The 23,233-nt window shown below is 48.5% G+C and overlaps 1 protein-coding gene across 1 annotated transcript in view; it reads left to right on the top strand.

Moving 5' to 3' along the window:
* Positions 1-23,233, top strand: part of LOC147737528 (uncharacterized) — a gene marked incomplete at its 5' end in the record, with an annotated part of 327,972 nt that overhangs the window by 225,162 nt on the left and 79,577 nt on the right. The window contains 1 exon segment of the mRNA XM_086924375.1: positions 17-1,088. Within this exon segment, the coding sequence (XP_086780501.1) occupies positions 17-1,088 (1,072 nt within the window).

The raw sequence follows: 23,233 nt of genomic DNA, 5'->3' as shown, positions 1-23,233 counted from the left end.
AATAACCCATTCTGTGGAACAACCTTATCAGTGCTCTGAATTCCACAAATGTTTCAGTGTAAAACGTAATCTCACACGGCATACAAAGATCCACACTGGGGCAAAACGTTATCAGTGCTCTGAATGCCACAAATGTTTCAGTGACAAAAACTGTCTCACTCGGCATACAAGAACCCACACTGGGGAAAAACCTTATCAGTGCTCTGAATGCCAGAAATGTTTCATTGACAAAAACAGTCTCACTCATCATATAAGAACCCACACTGGGGAGAAACCTTTTCAGTGCTCTGAATGCCAGAAATGTTTCAGTTACAAAAGCAAACTCATTGAACATGCAATAACCCATTCTGTGGAACAACCTTATCAATGCTCTGAATGCCAGAAATGTTTCAGTTTAAAAAGTAGTCTCACACGGCATACAAAGATCCACACTGGGGAAAAACCTTATCAGTGCTCTGAATGCCAGAAATGTTTCATTGACAAAAGAACTCTTTCTCAACATACAATAACCCACACTGGGGAAAAACCTTATCCATGCTCTGAATGTCAGAAATGTTTCAGAGACAAAAGAACTCTTTCTCAACACATAAGAACCCACACTGGGGAAAAACCTTATCAGTGCTCTAAATGCTCAAAAGATTTCACACTTAAATCACTTCTAACTGGGCATATGAGATTCCACACTGGGGAAAAGCCTTATCAGTGCACTGAATGCAAGAAATGTTTCAGGGTAAAAAGCAATCTCACTCAGCATATAAGAACCCACACTAGGGAAAAACCTTATCAGTGCTCTGAATGCCAAAAATGTTTCGGCCAAAAAAACAGTCTCATTATTCATATAAGAACCCACACTGGGGAAAAACCTTATCGGTGCTCTGAATGCCACAAATGTTTCAGTGAAAAAAACAGTCTCACTCAGCATATAAGAACCCACACTGGGGAAAAACCATATCAGTGCTCTGAATGCCAAAAATATTTCTGCCAAAAAAACAGTCTCATTATTCATATAAGAACCCACACTGGGGAAAAACCTTATTGGTGCTCTGAATGCCACAAATGTTTCAGTGAAAAAAACAGTCTCACTCAGCATATAAGAACCCACACTGGGGAAATACCTTATCAGTGCTCCATATGCCAAAAATGTTTCAGCCTTAAATATAATCTCACTAAACATATGAGAATCCATATTGGAGAAGAAAATTATCAGTGCTCTAATTGTCAGAAAAGATTCAGAGGTAGAGATAAATTTCAAGCGCCATAAGAAAACACACCATCAAAATATTTTAGTGCCAGAAAAGCCTCAGTTTTAAACCAAATCTCACTCTACATGAGCAGACGCACACAGGGGAAAAGCATTACCAATGCTGTGAATGCCAGAAATTCCTATCTGATAGGCACAGCCTCACTAACCATAAGCGATTCTCCACATTGATGAAAAACCTTATGAGTGCTCTGAATGCCAGAAAAGCTGCAGAGAAAAACGCTATCTCACCATGAGAAACTCCACACTGGAGAAAATCCTTATGCCAAAAAAGCTAGTATCTGAAAGACAGAATCTGAAAGAAACACGTTAGTGTTGAATGAATGAATGAATAGCATTTTTATACCGCGCAAAACTTAGCCCCAAGGGGCATCAAGGCGACAAACAAACAAACAAAAGGTCCACATTACCAGATAGCTAAACCAGGAAGCCACAAAAGGCGCAGTCCCTAATATGCCTGGGAGAAAAGCCAGTTCTTCCGGTGTTTTTTGAAGACCGCTAAAGAGGATTGGCTAGTGAGCTCCAAAGGGAGAGAGTTCCAGAGTTTAGGAGCTAGAACAGAAAAAGCTCTGCCTCTCCACTTTGCCTTTGTGAACTTGGGGACCACAAGCAAATTCTTGGAAGAAGACCGGAGGGTTCTACTGGGGGAATACACACACAGAAGGGCCCTGATACCTTCTGAGCCTGCGCCGTAAAAAGCACCATGGGCTAAGCACAGGAGTTTAAAGGTAATCCTAGAGGGGATGGGAGTTCCTGCCAAAAGTCTTGAATCATTTGAAAAGATACCATCCAGCGTATGGCCGGCCATATGTGTGGGGCCAATGACCAGTTGACCCAAACCACATGCCGCTAGACCATCTACAAGTACTGCTGTATCCTTCGATTCAATGGCCTCTAAGTGAAAATTAAAATTGCCGAGAATACTGAAGTGGGGCTTATCAACGTAGGGCTCTATCAATTTAAGGATGTCATGGGCAAAGGTCGTTCTGGGGCCAGGAGGTCTATAACAGAGAATACCAGAGAAAGAGGCAGAGGGAAGGAAATTAATAGAGAAATACAAAGCCTCAAACTTATCAGAGGGTAATGAAAGAGGCTTAGTGCTACAAGTAAAAGTGTCTCTGAAAAGGATACCCAGGCCACCTCCCTTTCGTCCTGACCTATCCATTCTGGCCAAAGAATAGCCCTCGGGGACTGCCTCTACGAAGTCAGGGCCGGAGGTTTCAGAACCCCAGGTTTCGGTAATAAAGACCCAAGGGGCCCTTTTTTGAGAGACAAAGTCGTTGAAGGCAACATTATTACGAGCCAACGACCTAGCATTAAGGAGCAGGCCAGCCTCACTTAAATCGTTAGGAACTGGAAACTGACTTCCATATCTCCTAGATTTATTAAGACAATAATGGCGAGGGCGTATGGATCTAGAAACCCCTTTGCAACAGTTGAGATTAACCAGGTTGTCAGGAATAGAAGAGAAATGACACAGTTTAAACCCAGGTCTAAGTGCATGAAGTGCAGAGTGGGAATATAACTCACGATTTTTATGAAGAGTAAAACGAGGTCCAGCCCAACTAGCCCCTTGCGCGTCCTTAGCGCGGACGGGCGCAACTTCGGCGCACGCCCGCTGTGCGCGTCCGCTGTGCGCGGAGAAAGTCCTCCCAATTAAATATGGCCGGCCCGAGTCTGGCGTACCACCTGACCGCACCAGCCAATGGGAGCGGGGGGACTAGCTGTCTGCCGCCGTGCCCTCCACGCAAACGGGAAAACCCGCGGTGGAACGGGGCACCGGCAGGTAGGGACCAAACAACACTAAGCAAAGCACCCAATGCACAGTAAAATGATTTCCAATTAAAATCCGAGAAGGTTTAAAATTCGGCGATATATGAAAAGTCAATTCTAAAATAGCAGCAGTAAAGACCAGTTAGCAGCAAGTCAATTCAAATTATTTTAGAGCAACCAGGCATAGTAAGTCATGCACCGGTAACGAGAACCAACCGAGGATTCCAGTCGTCCCGATAAAATATGGTCGGCCCGAGTCTGGCGCACCACTTGATCGGCACCAGCCAATGGGAGCGGGGGGACTAGCTGTCTGCCGCCGTGCCCTCCACGCAAACGGGAAAACCCGCGGTGGAACGGGGCACAGGCAGGTAGGGACTAAACAACACTAAGCAAAGCACCCAATGCACAGTAAAATGATTTCCAATTAAAATGCGAGAAGTTTTAAAATTCGGCGATATATGAAAAGTCAATTCTAAAATAGCAGCAGTAAAGACCAGTTAGCAGCAAGTCAATTCAAATTATTTTAGAGCAACCGGGCATAGTAAGTCATGCACCGGTAGATTCCTTACCCTAGAATTACCCCCAGGCGTCAGACTAGATACGGAAAGTTTTTCGTCAGCAGTACCCCTGCGCGTCGGTAGGCGTTGTCTGCGGCTCCGTGTCAGTCGTCGGTGTCGTGATCGCCGGAATGATGTCGCTGGAGTACTTAGACGCCGCCCTCGCGCGCTGACGTCAGTTCTTCTTTTTTCCGCGCCAGCTAGCGCAGATCCGGGAAGAGCACGCACCTTTAGTCATTTTTTTACTAACTTTTTGGACATTTTTGTCTATCTTTGTCGAGTCGACTCGACTCCTGGTGCCAGTAGGGATGCCCGGTTTAAAGCTGTGTGACGCCTTTAACCGACTGATGTCTGTTACCGACCCCCTCCGCCGGTGTCCCTACTGTTTGGGGGGCGACCACGATGCTAAGTTGTGCCCTGACTGCCGGGCCTTGACGTCGAAGGCTAGGCGGGAGCGTTCCCGTAAGCTCCTCGAGCTCCGGCAGTCGACTCTGTGCCGCTCGAGGTCCCAGTCGGGGAGGAAGTCGAGGAACTGGTCACGGAGCCGCAGTCATCACCGATCATCCGGATCCAAGTCCTCGCATTCGGGTAAGTCGAGGCATGTCAAAAAGAAGCAGTGTTGCTCTTTGGTCTCCCCTTGCCACTCACGCGGCTCAGGAGCCGCATACTGTCCCACACCCTCCGCTCCCTGGACTCAATGCAACTCCGGGCGATATTAGAGACTTCCTCGTTGCCAAGAGGACTCTCTTCCCGCCGTCGACACCTGCCGGCGCGGCTTCGGGCCCGCGGGTCCGACTGGGAGTCCTAACTTGCTGGTGGCTTCGGCCCCAGTGCCGTCGGCAACTTCGGTCTCGGCGTGCAGGATCCCGTGGGATCCAGGCCTGGATCCCGGTCGACGCCAGTTGACCTTATGACTCCTCCGCTGGTGCTGACCCCGGCGCCATCCTCGGACAACACCGTCCCTGGTTTTAGCCCCAGTCCCGGTTCGGCGTCGGAGCAGCGCCGTCTCCAACGTCGATGGGTGAGCCCTTCACCCATGACCCGGCTCTGTCATTTATGCAAGTGTGGCTCACTGGTTAGAGGAGGCAGACCCTGAAGCAGAGGTCAGACCCGGGACCAGGGATCAATTCCCGACGCGGCAAGGTCTTGAGCCCAAATGTCCACGGACTCGACAATTCTCGCTTCGGTGCCTACTCGAATCACGGGTTCACACTCTGCAACTCTGGGCAATAGCTTGCTTAATCTCCACTACGGCCCCCCCATGGCGGGATGCCTGGCTTTCACCTTGGGGATGCCCAGTAGGGGTTATCTCACAGGGAAAAGCCAGGACGGGTTCCCAAAGCAAGCGCCTTGAGACCTATCGGTAATAAGGCGCTATATAAGAACCTTTGACATTTGACATGCCTGTTAATCAGGACACGGATCAAGGGGAGGACTGGGAGGGGTCTGAGGACCCTCTGGGTCAGCAGTGCCGTTTAAGTCGGGACTGGACAGATGAGCTGGGGGATGCCAGTGGTCTAGACACTTCGCCTGACACTGGTTTTCTCTCTCCTCCCTCCGTGATTACGAAGGAGGGGGCTACTTATGCTGTGGTGTTGCGCAGGGCGGCCAAGGCCCTAGCCCTTGAGCTCCCTGCAGCAGCGTGAGGACTAACTTGCTCACCGAGGTGCTTCAACCGCCAGTCAGCTCTACGAAGCCTCTGCTGCCGTTTAATGAGGCCCTCACTGACTTTCTGATGGTCACTTGGTCCAAGCCCTCCACAGTTCTCCCTGTGGATCAGTACGTGGACCGACGCCAACGCCCGGCTCTGGGCTACCCCTGATTTCTGTCCACCCACTCCACCCCCGAGAGTCTGGTTAGCCAGGCCTCCACGCCCCAGACCGCATTCCCGACCGCTCTGCCGGATCAGGAATCCAAAAGGCTAGATCAGTTTGGCAAGAAACTGTTCTTCTCAGTCAGCCTAGGATTGCAGTCCATTAACACTGCATGCCTTTTGGGCTGTTACACCCACTCTTTGGGATACGGTGGCGGACGTGATGCCCCAGTGTCCGGCGGAGGCCCAGACACGGCTCGCCCAGGCTGTCGCTGACGGCCGAGACGCAGCACGGTATTCCATCCAATGTGGACTTGACACCACGGACTCGCTGGGCAGAGCAAATTCAACAACTGTGGCGATTACTCATCATGCCTGGCTGAGGTCCGCCAGTTTTTCAGGGGGTGTCCAGAACACACTCATGGACATGCCCTTTGATGGCCGTCTCCTCTTTGGCGACAAAGCAGATAGTGAGCTTGAGCGCTTTAAGGACTTCAGGGCTATGGCCAAGTCCTTGGGCCTGTCGGGCCAGCGCCAGCAAACTTCTGATTTTCGTCTCTTTCATGGCCACGGAAGGGGCACCCCCAAACGTTTGTACAGCCTCAACGCGGTCGCGGACGTGCTGCTCGCCGTGGCGGAGCAGGGGGTCAGAGAGCCGGTAGCCCACATCAGCTCCCGCAGCTTCTGCCTCAAAGCCTTCCTAGTCCGAGCTTTCAGGCTCATTCCACGCCAGTCGGAGGCAGGGTTTGCCATCACGTACTCCACTGGCGTTCCATCACTTCAGACAGGTGGGTGCTGCAAATCATCCGAAGGGGCTACTCCCTCCCCTTTGAGGCGACCCCTCCAGCCATGCCACCACAGTACCATGTCGGGGGATCACTTGCAACTTCTGCGAGAGGAAGTTACGGCCCTCTTGGCTAAGGGGGCCATCGAGCGCGTTCCAGGTCCAGAAGTAGGACGTGGTTGTTATTCCCACTACTTTCTGGTTCCAAAGAAGGGCAAAGGGGGCCTGTGCTCTATCTTGGACCTCAGGAGCGTCAACGGCTTCCTCCTGAAGGAGAAGTTCAAGATGCTGACTTTAGCTCAGGTTCTGGCTGCTGTAGACCCTGGAGACTGGATGGTAGCGTTGGACTTGCAGGACACCTATTTCCATATTCATGTCCTGCTGGCCCGTTACATGCGGTTCATGGTAGGCCACGAGCACTTTCAGTTTACCGTGCTCCCCTTCGGCCTTACCAGTGCCCCACCGGTGTTCACTAAAGTGATGGCAGTGGTTGCAGCTCATCTGCGCAGATTAGGGGTTCCAGTATTCCCCTATCTCGCGCCTTGAGACCCCACGGGTATGTAGCGCGCTTTATAAGTGTCACTGATTGATTGATTGATTGACCACTGGTTGTTGAAGGCGGGCTCGCCCCAGACAGTCGTCTTCCACCTCCAGAGTACGGCCGGTCTCCTGCACTCGCTGGGGTTCTCCATCAACGTGCCGAAGTCACACCTGAGTCCCTCTCAGAAGATCCTCTTCATCGGAGCGGTTTTACACTCGGCGCAGTTTTTGGTGTATCCTCCCGAGCAGCGGGTTTGGGATATTCAGGCTCTGTTTCTAATCTTTCAGCCTTTATCCAGAGTTTCGGTCAGAATCACCCTGCGGCTCCTGGAGCTGATGGCCTCCTGCATCCTGCTGGTACATCACGCCAGGTGGCGGATGCGGGCTCTCCAGTGGTACCTGAAGTTCCAGTGGGCACAGCATCAGGGCAACCTGACTGACCACGTCCTGATCTCGAAGGGCACTGCGAGACAGCTGCAGTGGTGGCTCATGGACCGTGATTGGGTCAGTGGCAGATCCCTCTCCCTTCCCCAACCGGAGCACACAGTGGTGACAGGTGCGTCCCTCTTAGGATGGGGAGGCCACATGGGACAGGCGGAGATCCGAGGTCTCTGGTCTCCGGCTCCATATCAACCTTCTGGAGCTGTGGGCGATCCGGCTGCACTGAAGGCATTCCTTCCCTCTGTCCGGGGAAGTGTAGTGCAGGTGTTCACGGACAACACCACCGCCATGTGGTACTGCAACAAACAAGGCGGGGTGGGGTTGTGGACCCTATGTCAGGAGGCTCTGCGCCTCTGGACATGGCTGGAATATCAGGGCATCACCCTGGTGGTTCAACACCTGGCAGGTTTGCCAAACACCATGGCGGACGAACTCAGCTGCCGGTGCATGATCGATCACGAATGGCGTCTGTACTCGGACGTGGCGCAAGGTCTCTTTCAGCAGTGGGGAGAGCCTTGGTTAGATCTATTTGCCACCGAAGAGAACGAGCAATGTCTTCTGTTCTGCGCGTTGGAATTTCCAAGGCAGCACTCGCTCGGCGACGCTTTTCGTCGCGAGTGGAGTTGCGGTCTGTTGTACGCCTTTCTGCCTATCCAACTTCTGCCCAGAGTGCTGAAGAAGATCAGGCGCGAACGGGCCCAAGTCATCCTTGTGGCTCCGGATTGGGCACGAAGATACTGGTATCTCGAGCTACTCCGAATGTGAATTGATCGGGGGCGTGGCTTGGACGCTGAGGAAGATGGCGGCTTAGAGCGTCTCTCCTCCCGTCACGAGCGCTTGAATCCTGAATTGGAACGCTTCTTTAGTTCTGTAGCTGAGATGTGACCGCAGTCTCAAGAACCGGAACACTCACGGAATACGAGGAGCTGCCCCATGCGATCGTAACTGCAGTGGTTCGGGAGCTGTGCCGTTCGAAGCTCCGGACGCACATGGCAGCAGAACGCGGTGAAGGGAAGACGCGGAGCGAGAAGTAACCTCCAGCGTGCCGATGTGGGGAACCTGCCTTAGCGAGGAAGTCTGAAGCGGAGGGAAGGACCGACGAAGGAATGCGCTCCTGAGCGGACGGACCAAAACACTGGTCGCGTGAGTACTGTGTGATCGCCCGTGCCGGGGCTTCCTCCGTCTTAGACAAGATGGCGGCCGCCACTCGGTAATGCACCGCAGTCCGAGACAAAGTGACTCTCCCCGCCATCTCTGCTTAAATTAACCCGCATGCAACAACAGGAGAGCGATGCTGACAACTGCTCTACCAGTTTGAACATGTGAGCATATGGCCATGAGAAGTTAATGTTAATGCAACCACGATGTATGTCTGCAATACCAACCATTAGACTGTATTGAACTCCCCCAAACATGTGATCTGTGCTTAACACATAATGGATGCCATTCTGTTGATGGGGGCTTAAAGCTGAGTGTCTGGATTACATGATACCGAACTGCATTCGACTCCCTGCTACACCAGTGCTTTCCCCGAATGCTGACTAGTGCCTAAAACTCAGCTCTCTTCTTCCTACACAATAATCAATATTCGGTGAGCCTCTCAACGATAGTCTTGTCTCCGCAAAAACTTTTTCCAATGCCAGTGTACACCACGTGCGCAGTCTGAATGAATATGTGAGGTGCTCTGTAACTGAGATCCCAAACGCGAGGTAATACTGCTCCCAGTGTACTGAGATCTAGTTGACCACTCTATTATATGGACTTGTGCTGCACACTCTACTCCACGTGACTACCAAAGGGGGGCCTTTCCGGACGCAGTTTGAGAATCCAGGCAACTCAGGGAAGGTTCTAGCGACCACGATGGATACCAAAGACCAGACTACCCTTAAAAGGCTTAAGTCGGATCACTCGAACCCGGGATCACCAAATAAACCAAAGAAGATTACTCCGGACACACTTGATATGATATTGAATAGGCTGGATGAAGTGAAGGACCTGGCCAAGGTCTCTAAAGAGGAAGTGGTGGCAATCCGTCAAGATATCCGAGATACTAATGCGCGCCTAACAGAAACAGAATCCCGGATCAGTCGCCTGGAAGACATAGAGGTTAAAACTTCAACGGCTCTGAAACACCTACACATCTCCTCAGACCAGACGGCTAGACGACTAGCCGAATTGGAGGATAGGAATAGGAGAGGGAACCTACGCATTTTTGGAATTCCGGAGGGGTCCGAAGAGTCGGAAGGTTCATGCGTTCGGTTCTTGGAATCCTGGTTCACTAAAGCCACGAACCTGAATTTCACAAGCCCTCTTGAATTTGACAGGGCACATATAGTGCCAGGGAGAATCACTAAGACGCAGAGAGGACCAAGGCCCATCGTGTGTAAACCGTTGCGCTACCAACATGTCGAGCAAATCCTTGCCTTCGTGCGGAAGCACAATCATATTCTATGGAAGGACACCAAGGTCTACATTTCCCAAGACTACAGTAAGGAGACCGTAGAAATAAGGAAGGCCTTCCTTGCCCTACGTCCACAACTGACAGTGAAGGGATATCAATTTGGCTTTGTAGGCCCAGCGAAGTACAGGGTGACAATACGTGGATCGTCTCACTACTTCACGGATCCCAGGAAGCTCAAACATATGCTTGATGACGTAGAAGAACGGGATATGGAGCGCGACATGGAAACTAACAATCCAGATAGCCTCGCAGCCTCAGCTTCGGCTTCAGGCTACAAATGACCACATCTGAGCCTCAGTATTCTCATCAGGATATTTCTGCTCTGCTGATTCTACAAGCCTAATGCGCTTGTCAATTACAAGGTAACTACAGGGTAAGGTCCCAAGTTTACGGATGCCTTCTTGCACCGGAAGTTCTATGATGCTTAAAACGTCGCGCTAGGGTTTGAACTAAAGTCCTGGAGGTCTCCTTACTTTGCTTCTCCAGTTGTATTTGACACAGACCTGTTGTTATTGGTCTAAACCTTTTGAATGGAGCAGACTCCGGTACATTGGCAGGATAATTCGGAGTAGATTGGATTTCAGGTCGACCACGCTGAGACTCTTTGTTTAAGGGAATGGTTACTGTCAAGTTACTGATTTTGCTTAGGTTATCCACCACTGATGCATGGGCCTAAAGACTACTAGCCATTACAGACCTTTGATGTAGGGTATGAAGCTATAATACTTTACAATGGATCAGGTCGTTGTTTTCTCAACTTTCTGCTCGATAGCTATAATCGAATGGGTACATAGGATTGTTTCTGATTTATCAAGAATATATAGTGGGAGCGTGCTAGTGGATTCATATTGATTTCATGTTGGTTCTGCCACACCATTCCAATGTTCTAATGTCCCACTGCTTACGTAGTGTTTATATGCATTTTGCGTTGTGTATAACTGTTCCAATGTCTATACATGACTAGTTTAGACGGGAGGGTTGCTGCGGTTTTCCTCACGTCGCCATGCTTCTGTACTACAGTTGGGGAGGGTGGGGTGGGGGGATGTGGGGGATTGGGGGGGATGGGTGTTGTGTTCTATGGTTTGCATTTTTTCTTCTTCTTCTTTCTCTTTCTTTTTCTCTTCCTCTTCTTCTTCTCTTTTCCTTGCTATTTCTTTCTCTTCCGGTCTATCTCTTTGCTCTTGATTGGACAAGTTGTATCATGCATATGTTGTATTTGTCTACCCGTACTCAGACCAGTCATATTCTATCCCCGGGCGCCCAGATGTCTGCGCATGGTCTCTTCCCGTTTTACGTCATAGGGAGCAAACCAATGTGTTCTATGCATAATGCGCCGTGTAACATGTTTCTTCTTGGCTCTCATGGACCATTCACGATACATATACTAACTTAAATGTCACATACAACGATTTCCACTCCATTTGGGGCAACCTCACTTGACCGATTGAAGATTCTGTCTATGAATGTTAAAGGTTTAAATCAACCCATTAAAAAACAGAAGATATTAGACTATGTACGCAGGCAGAAGGGGGACATTGTATTGCTACAAGAAACCAAACTAGATGCTAAACAATTTTACACTCTGCGCAACAAGTTTTATACGGAGGTTGTAGGATCTAGTGCACTTGGTAAAAAGAATGGAGTTCTGGTATTACTGTCAAAAAAGTCCAAAGTAGAATTACTGTCTTCCTCATCAGATGAAAAGGGACGCTGGGTCACAGTGAAACTTTCTAGGGACAACACAGAATTCTTTGTCACTAATGTTTACGCACCTAACGCTAATGACTTGGAATTTTGGCAGGACTTAGTCAAGCAGATTGCAACGATACCTGATACGGCGGTGCATATATTTGGGGTGATTTCAATCTCCCTTTTGACCCGGCCTTAGATAGGGATTCAAAATGTGTATTCAAACCGAACAAATCACATAATGCCTTTATCAAACTATGTCAACAATTTCCCTTAATTGATACATGGAGAATACAAAACCCTACTGATAGGGATTACACATTTTACTCCTCCCCTCACGACTCGTTCTCCCGCATTGACTACATTTTCATTACACAAAATGGCGTAGCAAGGATAGAGGAAACATCAATTGAACCAAGGGTACTGTCAGACCACTCATGCATTTCTCTATCCATTTGTAACATTAAACCGTCACCTAAACAAACGTCTTGGAGACTCAATGAAGAAATCTTAAGCAAAGAACAAAATAGAACTGAAATTCTAACAGCCATTAGATCTTATTTGGAGAATAATGCGAAAGGGGACACTTCAGATCTAGTACGATGGGAGGCTTTGAAGAGTACAATAAGGGGGGTGTGCATCAAAATTCGTTCAGCAATGAACAGAGATTGTAATGCAAAGCTGGAAGGGTTAGAAGCTGAAATAGCTATCCTAGAGAACAAACACCAAATGACAAGGGACAGGGAGACGTTCAATATTATGACCAACAGAAAATATGAATATAACAAGCTAGTGAGCGAAAGGGCGGGGGTGTGGCTAGACAGGAAGCGAAGGTTTAAGCTATGTGAATCTAATAAGGCCGGCAAGAGCCTAGCGGCATACTTAAAATTCAAGGTCCAAAAGAATGCTATTAATGTTATTAGGGACTCTGCAGGAATTACTCACTCAGACCCCCAAAAAATAACTGAAGTCTTTAAAGACTTTTACGAGGACTTATACGCTAAAAACGAGTTGGTGGATGAAGACAGAATTCAGGAGTATCTACAGGAATGTGTTCTACCAAAGTTAAAGCCTGAAGAACAACTCAGTCTTAATGAGCCGATCTCGGCTACTGAGGTGGAAAAAGCGATCAGGGGATTGAAATGCGGGAAGGCACCGGGCCCAGATGGCTTCACGGCCAAATTTTATAAAAGCTTTAAAACGGATTTGATTAAACCTCTTCTAAACCTCTTTCACGAATTCACGGAGTCAGGGGAGGTAAGGGGCACATTAGCAGAAGCGACTATTGCAGTTCTGCCAAAAGACGGCAAAGACCCGTCATTACCAAAAAATTATAGGCCGATTTCCCTGATCAATTTAGATTGTAAACTACTGGCCATGATTCTGTCAGCCCGTTTTCAAAAAGTCCTTCCTACCCTTGTGCACCCATCCCAAGCGGGTTTCTTGAAACATAGATTGTCTAGTGATAACACCAGAGTACTAGCCCATGCCCTAGAAAAAGCAAAACTTCTGAAAACTCCCACGGTAGCTGTCACACTAGACGCGGAAAAAGCCTTCGACAAGGTAGATTGGTCCTTCCTTGAGGCGGTTCTACACAACTTTAACCTAGGAGAGACGTTTACTAAACTCGTAATGGCTTTATATGCCGGCCCTACTGCCAAGGTCAGAGCGGGTGGCTCCTTCTCTTCTTCCTTTTGTTTGAAACAGGGGACGAGACAAGGTTGCCCATTATCACCATCTCTGTTCTTACTAGCAATAGAACCCTTTTTGTGGCATATTAGACATAATGAAGCCATTGCCGGTGTTCCATTTGATGACTGCACTGTAAAATTGACTGCATACGCCGACGATGTGCTGATCCTGACAGAAAAAGCCGACGAGGCTTCCCCGGCACTGATGGACACAATTGAGGGGTTCTCTAGAGTTTCAGGGTATAAACTGAATAAAGACAAAACAGAAGTTAAGTTATTAAACAATATTGGGGGTAAAGAAATTCTGGGCTCATCTGGCCTCACCTGGCAACCGAAAGCTTTTAAATATTTGGGCTTAGATTTTGAGAAGGACTTGATTACGACTCTGAAATTAAATGAAGACTTGACATTAAAAAAGATATCTAAGCTGCTAGACAGCTGGTCACCAAAATTTTTATCCTGGTGGGGTAGGGCCGAGACCCTTAAAATGATGTGCACGCCTCCAGTTAACTACCTAGCCTCCATGCTACCCATGACTTTTTCAGACGAATTCATTAAGAAGGTGGATAGGTTGTTCGGAGAGTTCCTGTGGCGAGGGAAGAAAGCCAGGATATCACTAAAAAAGCTGCAATTAGCGAAGGAAAAGGGCGGCCTGGGCCTGCCCTCGTTCAGGAACTACCAAACAGCCTTCCTCTGTAAGCAAGGGGCACTTTGGCTGGTTGATGCTACATCCTACACTCCTGTGTGGCTAACTATCGAACGTCCCTTAATGGCACATGCACCCCTCTCGGCTATCCTCACCATGGACTTGGCCCATGTACCTCACTCTAAGTACATTCTACTGAATACCAGAAGAGCACTCCTCCGACTTGATCAGTCCCACAAAACTGCTTCGGTGATTAAGAGATCTACTCTGATCTCATTATGGCGTAACCCTATGCTCCGGATGGAGGGAAAGACCCTTTATTGGGAACTGTGGGCTGCGAAAGGTATACATATAGTGAGTGACCTCTATGAGAATGGCAGGCCCCTACCCTTCTCGTCATTGCAAGAGAAATTTAATTTGCCACCCATAGAATTTTACCAATTCCTAAAACTGAAAGCCGCTATCTCCAAATGTCCCCTCACTACAGACTTGCCTTGGCTAGTGACCCGTCTCCGAATATTGTACCATGCTGATCATTTTGTATCCAGAGTATATAAACTGCTCCTCCCCCTGCCCAAGAAGCCACATAGGTCGACAGAATGTAAGTGGGAGTCGGAGCCTAACTCCACAGGCCTAGCGATAGACTGGGAAGTGATACACAACACCGCACTAACAAACAAGGTATCCCCGATCCTATGCCAAACTAAATATATGTTGTTGAACAGAGTGTTTTGGACCCCCCAGAAATTGTTTAAATGTAAACTGAGGGACACGCCTAACTGTTGGAACTGCCAGGAAGCACCAGGTGACTTGGCCCACATGCTTTTTAATTGTTCCTTATTGCGACCGTTTTGGAGTAAAATATTTACATGTATTCAGCAAGTATTTGGAATCACTCCTATCCAGGAATTTATATATGTCATTCTGGGCCCTTTAGAAGCACAATTGCCGGACATTCATGACAGACAATTGTTTGATATCATGTTGACATTGGCGTGCAAGGTCATACTTTACAAATGGAAAAATATTGCTGAAGTCAACTTTAAAATGTGGCTGGAATGGCTTTCCTTTCTAAGAGGGGCGGACAATCCTGCACTACAGTCAGCCACTTGGAAACCTTCGAACAACAAACTCTGGTCGTCCCTGGATGCGTCATCCTCCCACTTTGAACCTCCATGAAGCACAGCTCAACGGTCAACTTGGCTAAATAGAATCAATATAGAATTTAGTGGGATTGACTATGTATGCTTACTGTATATTTCCTGTTACACGCACAGCGGACCGGGTCTGGGTAAACCGATTGCTATTGTTCTACGGATACACCTGTCCTCTCTCTTCTCTACTCTTTTCTCTTCTCTTCTCTCTCGCTTTTCCTCTCTTTCTTTCTCCCCCTTCTCTTCTCTTTCTTCTTTGACTTGATTTTGATTATTGTTAGTGTCATTTCGCCAACACTTTATTCATGTGTACCTTGGAAGATTCATTGTATTGTTTTTATTTTCATCTTTGTTCTTCAATAAAAAAGATTTGAATTAAAAAAAAGAATGTGAATTGATCCCCCGATTCGACTGCCTCTTCAGGAGGACCTTCTGTCGTAGCAGCAGGGAACGGTCCTCCACCCGAACCTGTCCAGCCTCCACCTCCATGCGTGGAGATTGAGCAGCGACAGTTGAGGCCATTTGACTTGCCTCCTGAAGTCTGTGATGCTATTCTGCCAGACAGGCGTCCCCCCACAAAAACGGTATATGCCTGCAGGTGGAACACATTTGTGGCATGATGCACAGCAAAGGCTGTGGATAATCTCTCTGCCCCTCTTTCAGAGGTTTTCCTCTTTCTTCTTTCTGTCGCCCAGCAGGGCTCTGTCCTGGGCACTATCAAGGGCTATCTTTCGGCCATTTCAGCCTCCTAGTGGCTTCCTGGTCAGCCTTCTATTTTCAAGTTCCTTGTTGTCAATAGATTCTTGAAAGGCATCATGCACATGTTTCCTCCTGTTCCTTTCGTGATGCCTCAGTGGGACTTGAATCTGGTTATTACCCTTTTGATGTGCGCTCCCTTTGAGCCACTTCATAATTGCCCTCTCCGTCTTCTGACCCTAAAAACTGCTTTCCTGGTTGCCATCACCTCGGCCAGAAGAGTAAGTGAGCTCCAGGCTCTTAGCCTGCTTTCTTCTCTGTCCATCCGCACAAAGTTGTTCTGAGGACTCGTCCTTCATTTCTACCCAAGGTGGTTACTGCCTTTGCTCAAGCCTGAGATTGTGCGAGTTATGTATCATTGGTGAACTGTAGCTGCTCTCACATCTGTGGTCTTTCTATCACACCAAACAGACCGGTTCCCTTCCTGTAGTTAGTAAGGTTACTGCCTTTCACATCGGACAGACCATTACCATGCCCACCATCTTTCCGCCTCCACATCCCTCGAAAGAGGAAGAGAGGCTCCACTGTCTGGACCTAAAACGTGCGCTCTCCTTTTACCTGAACCGCGCACAACAGTTCCAGGTGGACGACCAAGTCTTTGTTGGCTAGGTGGGAGCTAAGAAGGGACAGGCAGTGCACAAGCGGACCATCTCTCGTGGGTCGTTTTGTGTATCAAGATCTGTTATTCCTTGGCTAAAAAGGAACCTCTTGTGGGGCTGCGCGCCCATTCCACTCAGGCTACAGCGGCTACTACTGCTTTGAGACGGGGAGTCCCTTGCAGGACATTTGTCAGGCAGCTACGTGGGCCTTGCTGCACACGTTTGCCAAGCATTACTGCCTGGAGAGCCAAGGCCGGAGAGACTTCTTCTTTGGCCGTTCTGTTCTCCAGGACTTCCTGGTGTGATTTTGGTTCGCAGACCCACCACCGGGGTTGGTATTGCTGGGGTATCTATTCTAAGGTAAGGAATCTAACACTAACGTGTTTCTTTCAGATGCACAATTTACTTACCATCGGTAACGTTATATCTGTAAGAAACATTAGTTAGTGTTAGATTCCTTACCACCCCACCCATCCTCCCCGTTTCTGCGAACCGATATCTAGGGTTCAGGAATTTCCCTGTCAGGGCCCTAGTTTCATGGTACCAGTGTCTGTTTCTTGCATGGCTCTGCGTTCCTGGCGCGGAAAGCTATGTACAGAACTGACGTCAGCGAGGGTGGCGTCTAAGTACTCCAGTGACGTCATTTCCGTGATCACGATGACGGACGCGGAGCCGCAGACGACGCCTACCAACACGCAGGGGTACTGCTCACGAAAGTCAAATTCCACCAAGCAGTTCCAGCGCCTGTTTGTCGTACCAAACAACGGCAGCCAATGAATCCTGGGCTCGCTGTCAAACAAGTTCTAATGTGACTCCTGATGAGACCATCGCCATTGACTGTCTTGTCTGTGAGAAGCTGCTCCAGCCCTCCTGTGATGGTGGGCCGGAAGACCTTCACCGCCAAGTGAAATGCTCGCAACTCCAACAGCTTGATTTGGAGTTGGGTATCTGCCGCTGACGAGGGTTCCCTAATCTCTGTCTCCCATAGGGCCTTCCCATCCCATTCCAGAAGAGATACATGCGTCCCTGTGCCAGAAGTAGGTCGTGGTTGCTATTCCCACTACTTCTTGGTACCCAAAAAGGACAAAGGCCTGCGTATTATCTTAGACCTCAGGGACATCAACCGGTTTCTCCGGAAGGAGAAGTTCAAGATGTTAACCTTGGCTCAGGTCTTGTCTGCCCTCGACCCTGGAGATTTGATGGTAGCGTTGGACTTGCAGGACGCATACTTTCACATCCGCGTCTTGCCTGCCCACTGGCGCTACCTACGGTTCATGGTAGGCCACAAGCTTTTTCAGTTTACCACGCTCCCCTTTGGCCTTACCAGCGCCCCTAGGGTGTTCACGAAAGTGATGGCGGTGGTTGCAGCTCATGTGCGCAGATCAGGGGTTCCAGTCTTCCCCTATCTTCATGACTGGCTGTTGAAGGCAGGCTCGCCCAGGCTGTCGTCTCCCACCTCCAGACTACAGCGGACTTCCTGCATTTGCTGGGGTTCACAGTTAACGTGCGAAAGTCGCACCTGATTCCCTCCCATAAGTCCTTTGAATCAGAGCGGTTCTGGCACAGCGCAGTTTTGGGTCTATCCTCCGGAGCAGCGAGTCCAGGATATTCAGACTATGATACCAAAGTTTCAGCATCCATCCCGGTTTTCTGTGAGAATGACCCTGAGGCTGCTGGACCTCATGGCCTCCTGCATCCTGCTGGTGGATCATGCCAGATGGCATATACGGGCTCTGCAGTGGGACCTGAAGTTCCAGTGGGCGCAGCACCAGGGGAATCTTTCCGATGACGTTCAGATTTCGGAGGGGACTGCAAGTCAGTTGCAGTGATGGCTCACGAACCAGGATTGGGTCAACGCAGATCCCTCTCCCTTCCTCAACCTGAGTTCACAGTAGTGACGTATGCTTCACTCCTGGGATGGTGCGGCCATATGGGAGAGGCGGAGATCAGAGACCTCTGGTCTCCGGCGGAGTCCAGGCACCACATCAACCTTCTGGAGGTCTGGGCGATTCATCTTGCACTGAAGGCATTCCTTCCTTCTGTTAAAGTAAGAGTTGTGCAGGTGTTCATGTACAACACCACCGCCATGTGGTACTGCAACAAACAGGACAGGGTGGGGTTGTGGACCCTATGTCAAGAGGCTCTTCGCCTTTGGACATGGCTGGAACATCAGGCCATATCTCTGGTGGTTCAACAACTAGCAGGTTCACTGAATGCCAGGATGGACAAACTCAGTGCCTCATGGATCACAAATGGCATCTTCACTCGAAGGTGGTGCAAGGTCTCTTTCAGCAGTGGGGAGAGCCTTGGTTAGATCTATTCGCCACTGAAGAGAGCACGCAATGTCAGCAGTTCTGTGTGTTAGAGTTTCCAAGGCGGATCTCGATCGGCTACCCTTTCCGCCGCGAGTGGAGTTGTGCCTGTACCACTTCTGCCAAGATTGCTGAAGAAGATCAAACGCGACAGGTCCCAAGTCATTCTTGTGGCTCCTGACTGGTCACGAAGAGTCTGGTACCCCGAGCTCTTGAGCATGGCCATCGATCCTATTGTTATCAGATTTCTGAAGTGCCTTACTCCTCTCTTTCCTCCTTCTCCTTTCGTAATTCCCCAGTGGGACTTGAATCTTTTCCTCACTTATCTTATGTGTGCTCCCTTTGAGCCCCTACATAATCGTCCACTTTGCCTCATTGGAAGACTGCTTTTTTGCTTGCCATCACCTCTGCTCGCAGGGTGAGTGATCTTCAGGCTCATCTTCCAGACCTCCCTTTCTTGCTGTCCATCCGGACAAAGTAGTCCTCCATATAAGCCCTCTTTTCTGCCCAAAGTGATTGCCTCTTTCCACATAGGTCTCACCATCGCTTTGCCTACCTTCTTCCCGCCTCTGCACCCGTCCAAAGAGGAGGGAAGATTCCACTGTCTGGACCCAAAACGTGCGCTGTCTATCTACCTTGACCGCACTAATGACTTCCGGGTGGACGATCAACTCTTTACGGATTATGTGGGCACCAAGAAAGGTCGGCAGTGCACAAAGATACCATCTCTCGATGGGTCGTCCTATGCATTAAGATCTGTTATTCTTTGGCTAAAATGGAACCTCCAGTAGGACTGCGCACCCACTCTACCAGACCAACGGCAGCCACTACTGCTTTGGGACGTGGAGTTCCGCTGGTTGACATCTGTCACACAGCCACGTGGGCGTCCCTGCACAAATTTACTGTGCATTACTGCCTGGACAGCCAAGTCCGGAGAGATGGCTTTTTCGGCCATTCTGTTCTCCAGGACTTCTTGGTGTGATCTTAGTTTGCAGACCCTCCTACGGGGTTGGAATTGCTGGGGTATCTATTCTAGGGTAAGTTATCTATAACTAATAGTCTCTTTCAGATTAACTAGTTACTTACCTTCGGTAATGATGTATCTGTAAGAGACATATATTAGTTATAGATGCCTTACGGCCCCACCCGCCCTCCCCATTCTGCACACTGACTCATAGGGATAGGGATTCCCTTGCAGGTCCCTAGTTTTGTGTACCAATGGCCAGTGTCTTGCATGGGTCTGCGCTTCTGGCATTGAACGTTGTGTCAACACTGTGGTTAGCGCTCAGGAGTGGTGTCTAAGTAGACACCGCGGCGTCATCCCGGCAACCACAACGCCGATGACGGATGCGGAGTCGACCGATGCCACCTACCGACACGCAGGGGTACTGCTAAGAAAAAATTTCTTCGGATCCAGTCTGACGCCTGGGGGTAATTGTAAGATAAGGAATCTATAACTAATATATGCCTCTTACAGATGCATCGTTACCGAAGTTAAGTAACTTGTTCGTTTTGTGCCTGCCAGATATGGTGCATCAATTGAGGGCAGATAATGAACAACATTAAGATATAAAGAAAACTGGGTGGGTGCCAGGGCACAGCCTTGGCAAACACCTCAATTGATAGGAAATCGTTCAGTCACTTGGCCCTGGGTTTTCCAGCGAACCTGGGCATAATCGTGGATATCTTCTACCTGAAGCCTGTCTGAAAGGAAGATACTTTGGCCATAGCAGCAGTCCATTCCTCAATCTTGCTCAAGACCAATTGGGCAGAAATTTTCTTTGCACAGTTGATCAAGCTGATCAGCCTGTAATTGGCTGGATGGAATCTATCCCCCTTCTTATATATGGGATGACGTCAGCTCCCTTCCAAGAGTCTGGTACTGGGGCACCACTGATAATGGCATTAGTTAAGAAAAGGTTATACTAAGACAATTAATCTCTTTCTAGACAAAGGATATATGCTGCAATGCTGTCTAATCCTGGAGCTCTACCTCTGGTTATTGCATCCAGAGCTGCGGATGTCAGCCAGGTCAAGGAAGGGCCAGGTACAGCTATAAAGTAGTCTGTTTACACAGTCCTCAGCACAGTGTTCGGCTCATTAAATGGAGTTACTGAATAAAGATTGTAGAAATGATCTTCCCAGGTCTGGGGAGAAATTTTATTTTGCAGAGGTGAAGCAGAGACTTTGAGAAGTTGGCCTGATATATGATAAGGGCTCCCGGTTTTATGGTATTTATTTTTTTGCCATTTCCGTATGTATTTATCCATATTTATTTTTGGGACATTATTTCTGTCTTTATCCACATTTATTTTTGCCACAAGCAAAATACAACGGTACAGCTAGTATTTTTCCACATTTATTTAAAGTGACACTGCACTCTAACTACACAGGGAGAGCATTGAGTAACACCAATATAGTAACAAGCATATGATCATCCTTCAGTGTTAGCAAGTTTTTAGTTTTTTTTAGTTTTTGTGGCATATATATTTGTATTAAAAAATAAAAAAAATCTGTTGCACCAGTTTGCCAGAGTCAGACCTATTGACTTTGCCAGTGCTTGTTTTCCTTCAACGTTATATGTTGCAGTAAATAGCTGGACTGCAAGTGAAGTGACATAATCGTAGTCTGGCCAGGTGTGGTTTTGAACTGTGGATGACAGATGCAGTAGGACCTAGCCAGGTGTGATCTTGTTCACTTTTTATCCTGCCCAGCCCGTTCTGGAGATTGAGAACGTTGTGGTGAAAAATGGCTGCATTCTTCGGCTGCCATGCAGATATTTGCAGCCAAGGATAATACATTATTAAAATACCCTCTGATTCCCTCACGTCCTTGCTGCTGAAATAGCTCATACAGTTAAGCGCCAGCTGCTGAAATCTATGTTCACACTGCTATTACGGGTTCCTATCCTGGCTGGTCCACTCAGCCTTTCATCTGAGTGAGGTCGATTCAAGCCATTGAATTTGACAACAAAGCATCTATTACAGTGCAGATGCCTGTATGTTATGCTTTCTGCTGCCCCAGCTGGAAGTTGGTCTTATTGCGTGAGGACCAGGTGCTGCTTAGTATGGCACATGCCATGTGTGATCGTGTTGTCTGACTGCCATGTGTAGCCTGGTTGGAGGTTACATCAACAGGGTTTACCTTGTTCCCCGGATAAAATGTGTGGCCAGCTTGAAGGGGGCTTGCCCCGTTGCAATCGTCCTGCCTTCTGCCAATCGTAACTGCATTAAATTGGGCACGCCAGGTGTGATCATGTTTCCAGACTGCCACAGGTTGCTAAGCAGGTCACGTGCCAGGTGTCAGCGTGTTGTCTCTGACTCCTCGTGGTGAGGTAATTCCAGAGAGAGCCCCCCCTCCTCCGCCCCACTCTCCCTCTGCCCCCTCTCTATGTGGTCCCTCGACTTGCTAAGATCAGAGAAGGATGCTAATAATCACACCTCTGCTGCCCTCCCGTTTAATCACACCTCTGCTGCCCTCCCGTTTAATCACACCTCTGCTGCCAGCCACGGGAGTGAAGTGCAGACTAGAGCATTTTAACAGACTTCGTTGTGCAGCCCCAGAGGAGAGAGATCAGAAAAAACTCTAATGGGACACAGGGAGAGTGTAAGAAAATGGTAAGTAAATAGAAAATATTTTTTAGCAGATTATTACAATCCATGATGTCACGCAGTCTTTATCCTCCACCGCAGTGGTCTCAGGCTTTCCACGCGGGTGTTCATGGTGTCCCAGGGTATAACGCACTCCCTCCAAGAGACTTCCTGGAGCGAGCTGCGTTTCTTCAGTCTCGCAACAATGGTGTAAATAGAGGCTCCTAATCTGACTCTGGCTGGGCCTCTTAGAAGGGGTGAAAGAACAACAAGGACTCATCAACAAGTAAACGGTCTTTTATAGACCTGTGAAGTACTCGGGTGCGGCTGGCAGCTCTGTGTGTGCCCGGAAGCTGTCTCAGCCTGGGCTGACACCTCTTAGCCCACTAGTATTTTCCCGTTTTTATATATAAATACAGATAAAGGAAAACTTGTTTTCCGTCTGTATTTATATGTAAAAATCCGTAAAAACGGAAAACCGGGAGCCCTATATATGATGTTCTCTAGTTCTAGTGACCACCTTGTATCAGTCCAAACAACCCTTATGGTGATTGGTTGTAAGTCAACCATATAGACCAGCTATCCTATTGGTAGCATGGACAAAGCAGTCTTAGGCTAAACTCTTTTGGCATGTGAAGCCGGCTGTATTACCATATGTAACCCCTTGAACAACAAGTGAAAGGACGCCACACAGGATATATATAGAACATATATATGTATTTATTTACTACAAATAGTCCCCTGAACACTTTATGAGCACAGAAGCAATCACGTTAAAACAATTCAATTGATAAGTATACAAAGTTGCACAAAATATGGATAGGCCCGGGTGGCCCCTAAAACCTATACTAAAGAAGTGGTATAAGTATCTCAAGTCGAAAGGAAGTAAGGCCTAGGGCCTTGGGAATCGCTGGGGCTACGAGGATCTAACTAAGGTTAGGAACTAGGAGGCCCACGGGATCTGGTTTGCAGTGCGCAAAGTTAGAAGCAGTTCACATTGAAATCAATGGATGTGTAAACGTTTTAAAGTTAAAGGTAGGAAGTCTTCCGGTCAGTCTAGAACTTAACCCTTTGGAATCTGGACACTAGGAGAGTGGAACTACTCGGGAGCACCGGAGTGCTTGCGTTACCTCACCCGCAGGAAGCGGGTGCAGTGGTGCCAAAGT

The sequence above is a fragment of the Lissotriton vulgaris genome, chromosome 1_1 (genome assembly GCF_964263255.1).
Source record: "Lissotriton vulgaris chromosome 1_1, aLisVul1.2, whole genome shotgun sequence".
NCBI classification, from domain to species: domain Eukaryota; kingdom Metazoa; phylum Chordata; class Amphibia; order Caudata; family Salamandridae; genus Lissotriton; species Lissotriton vulgaris.
This window is presented reverse-complemented; position numbering and strand designations above follow the sequence as displayed.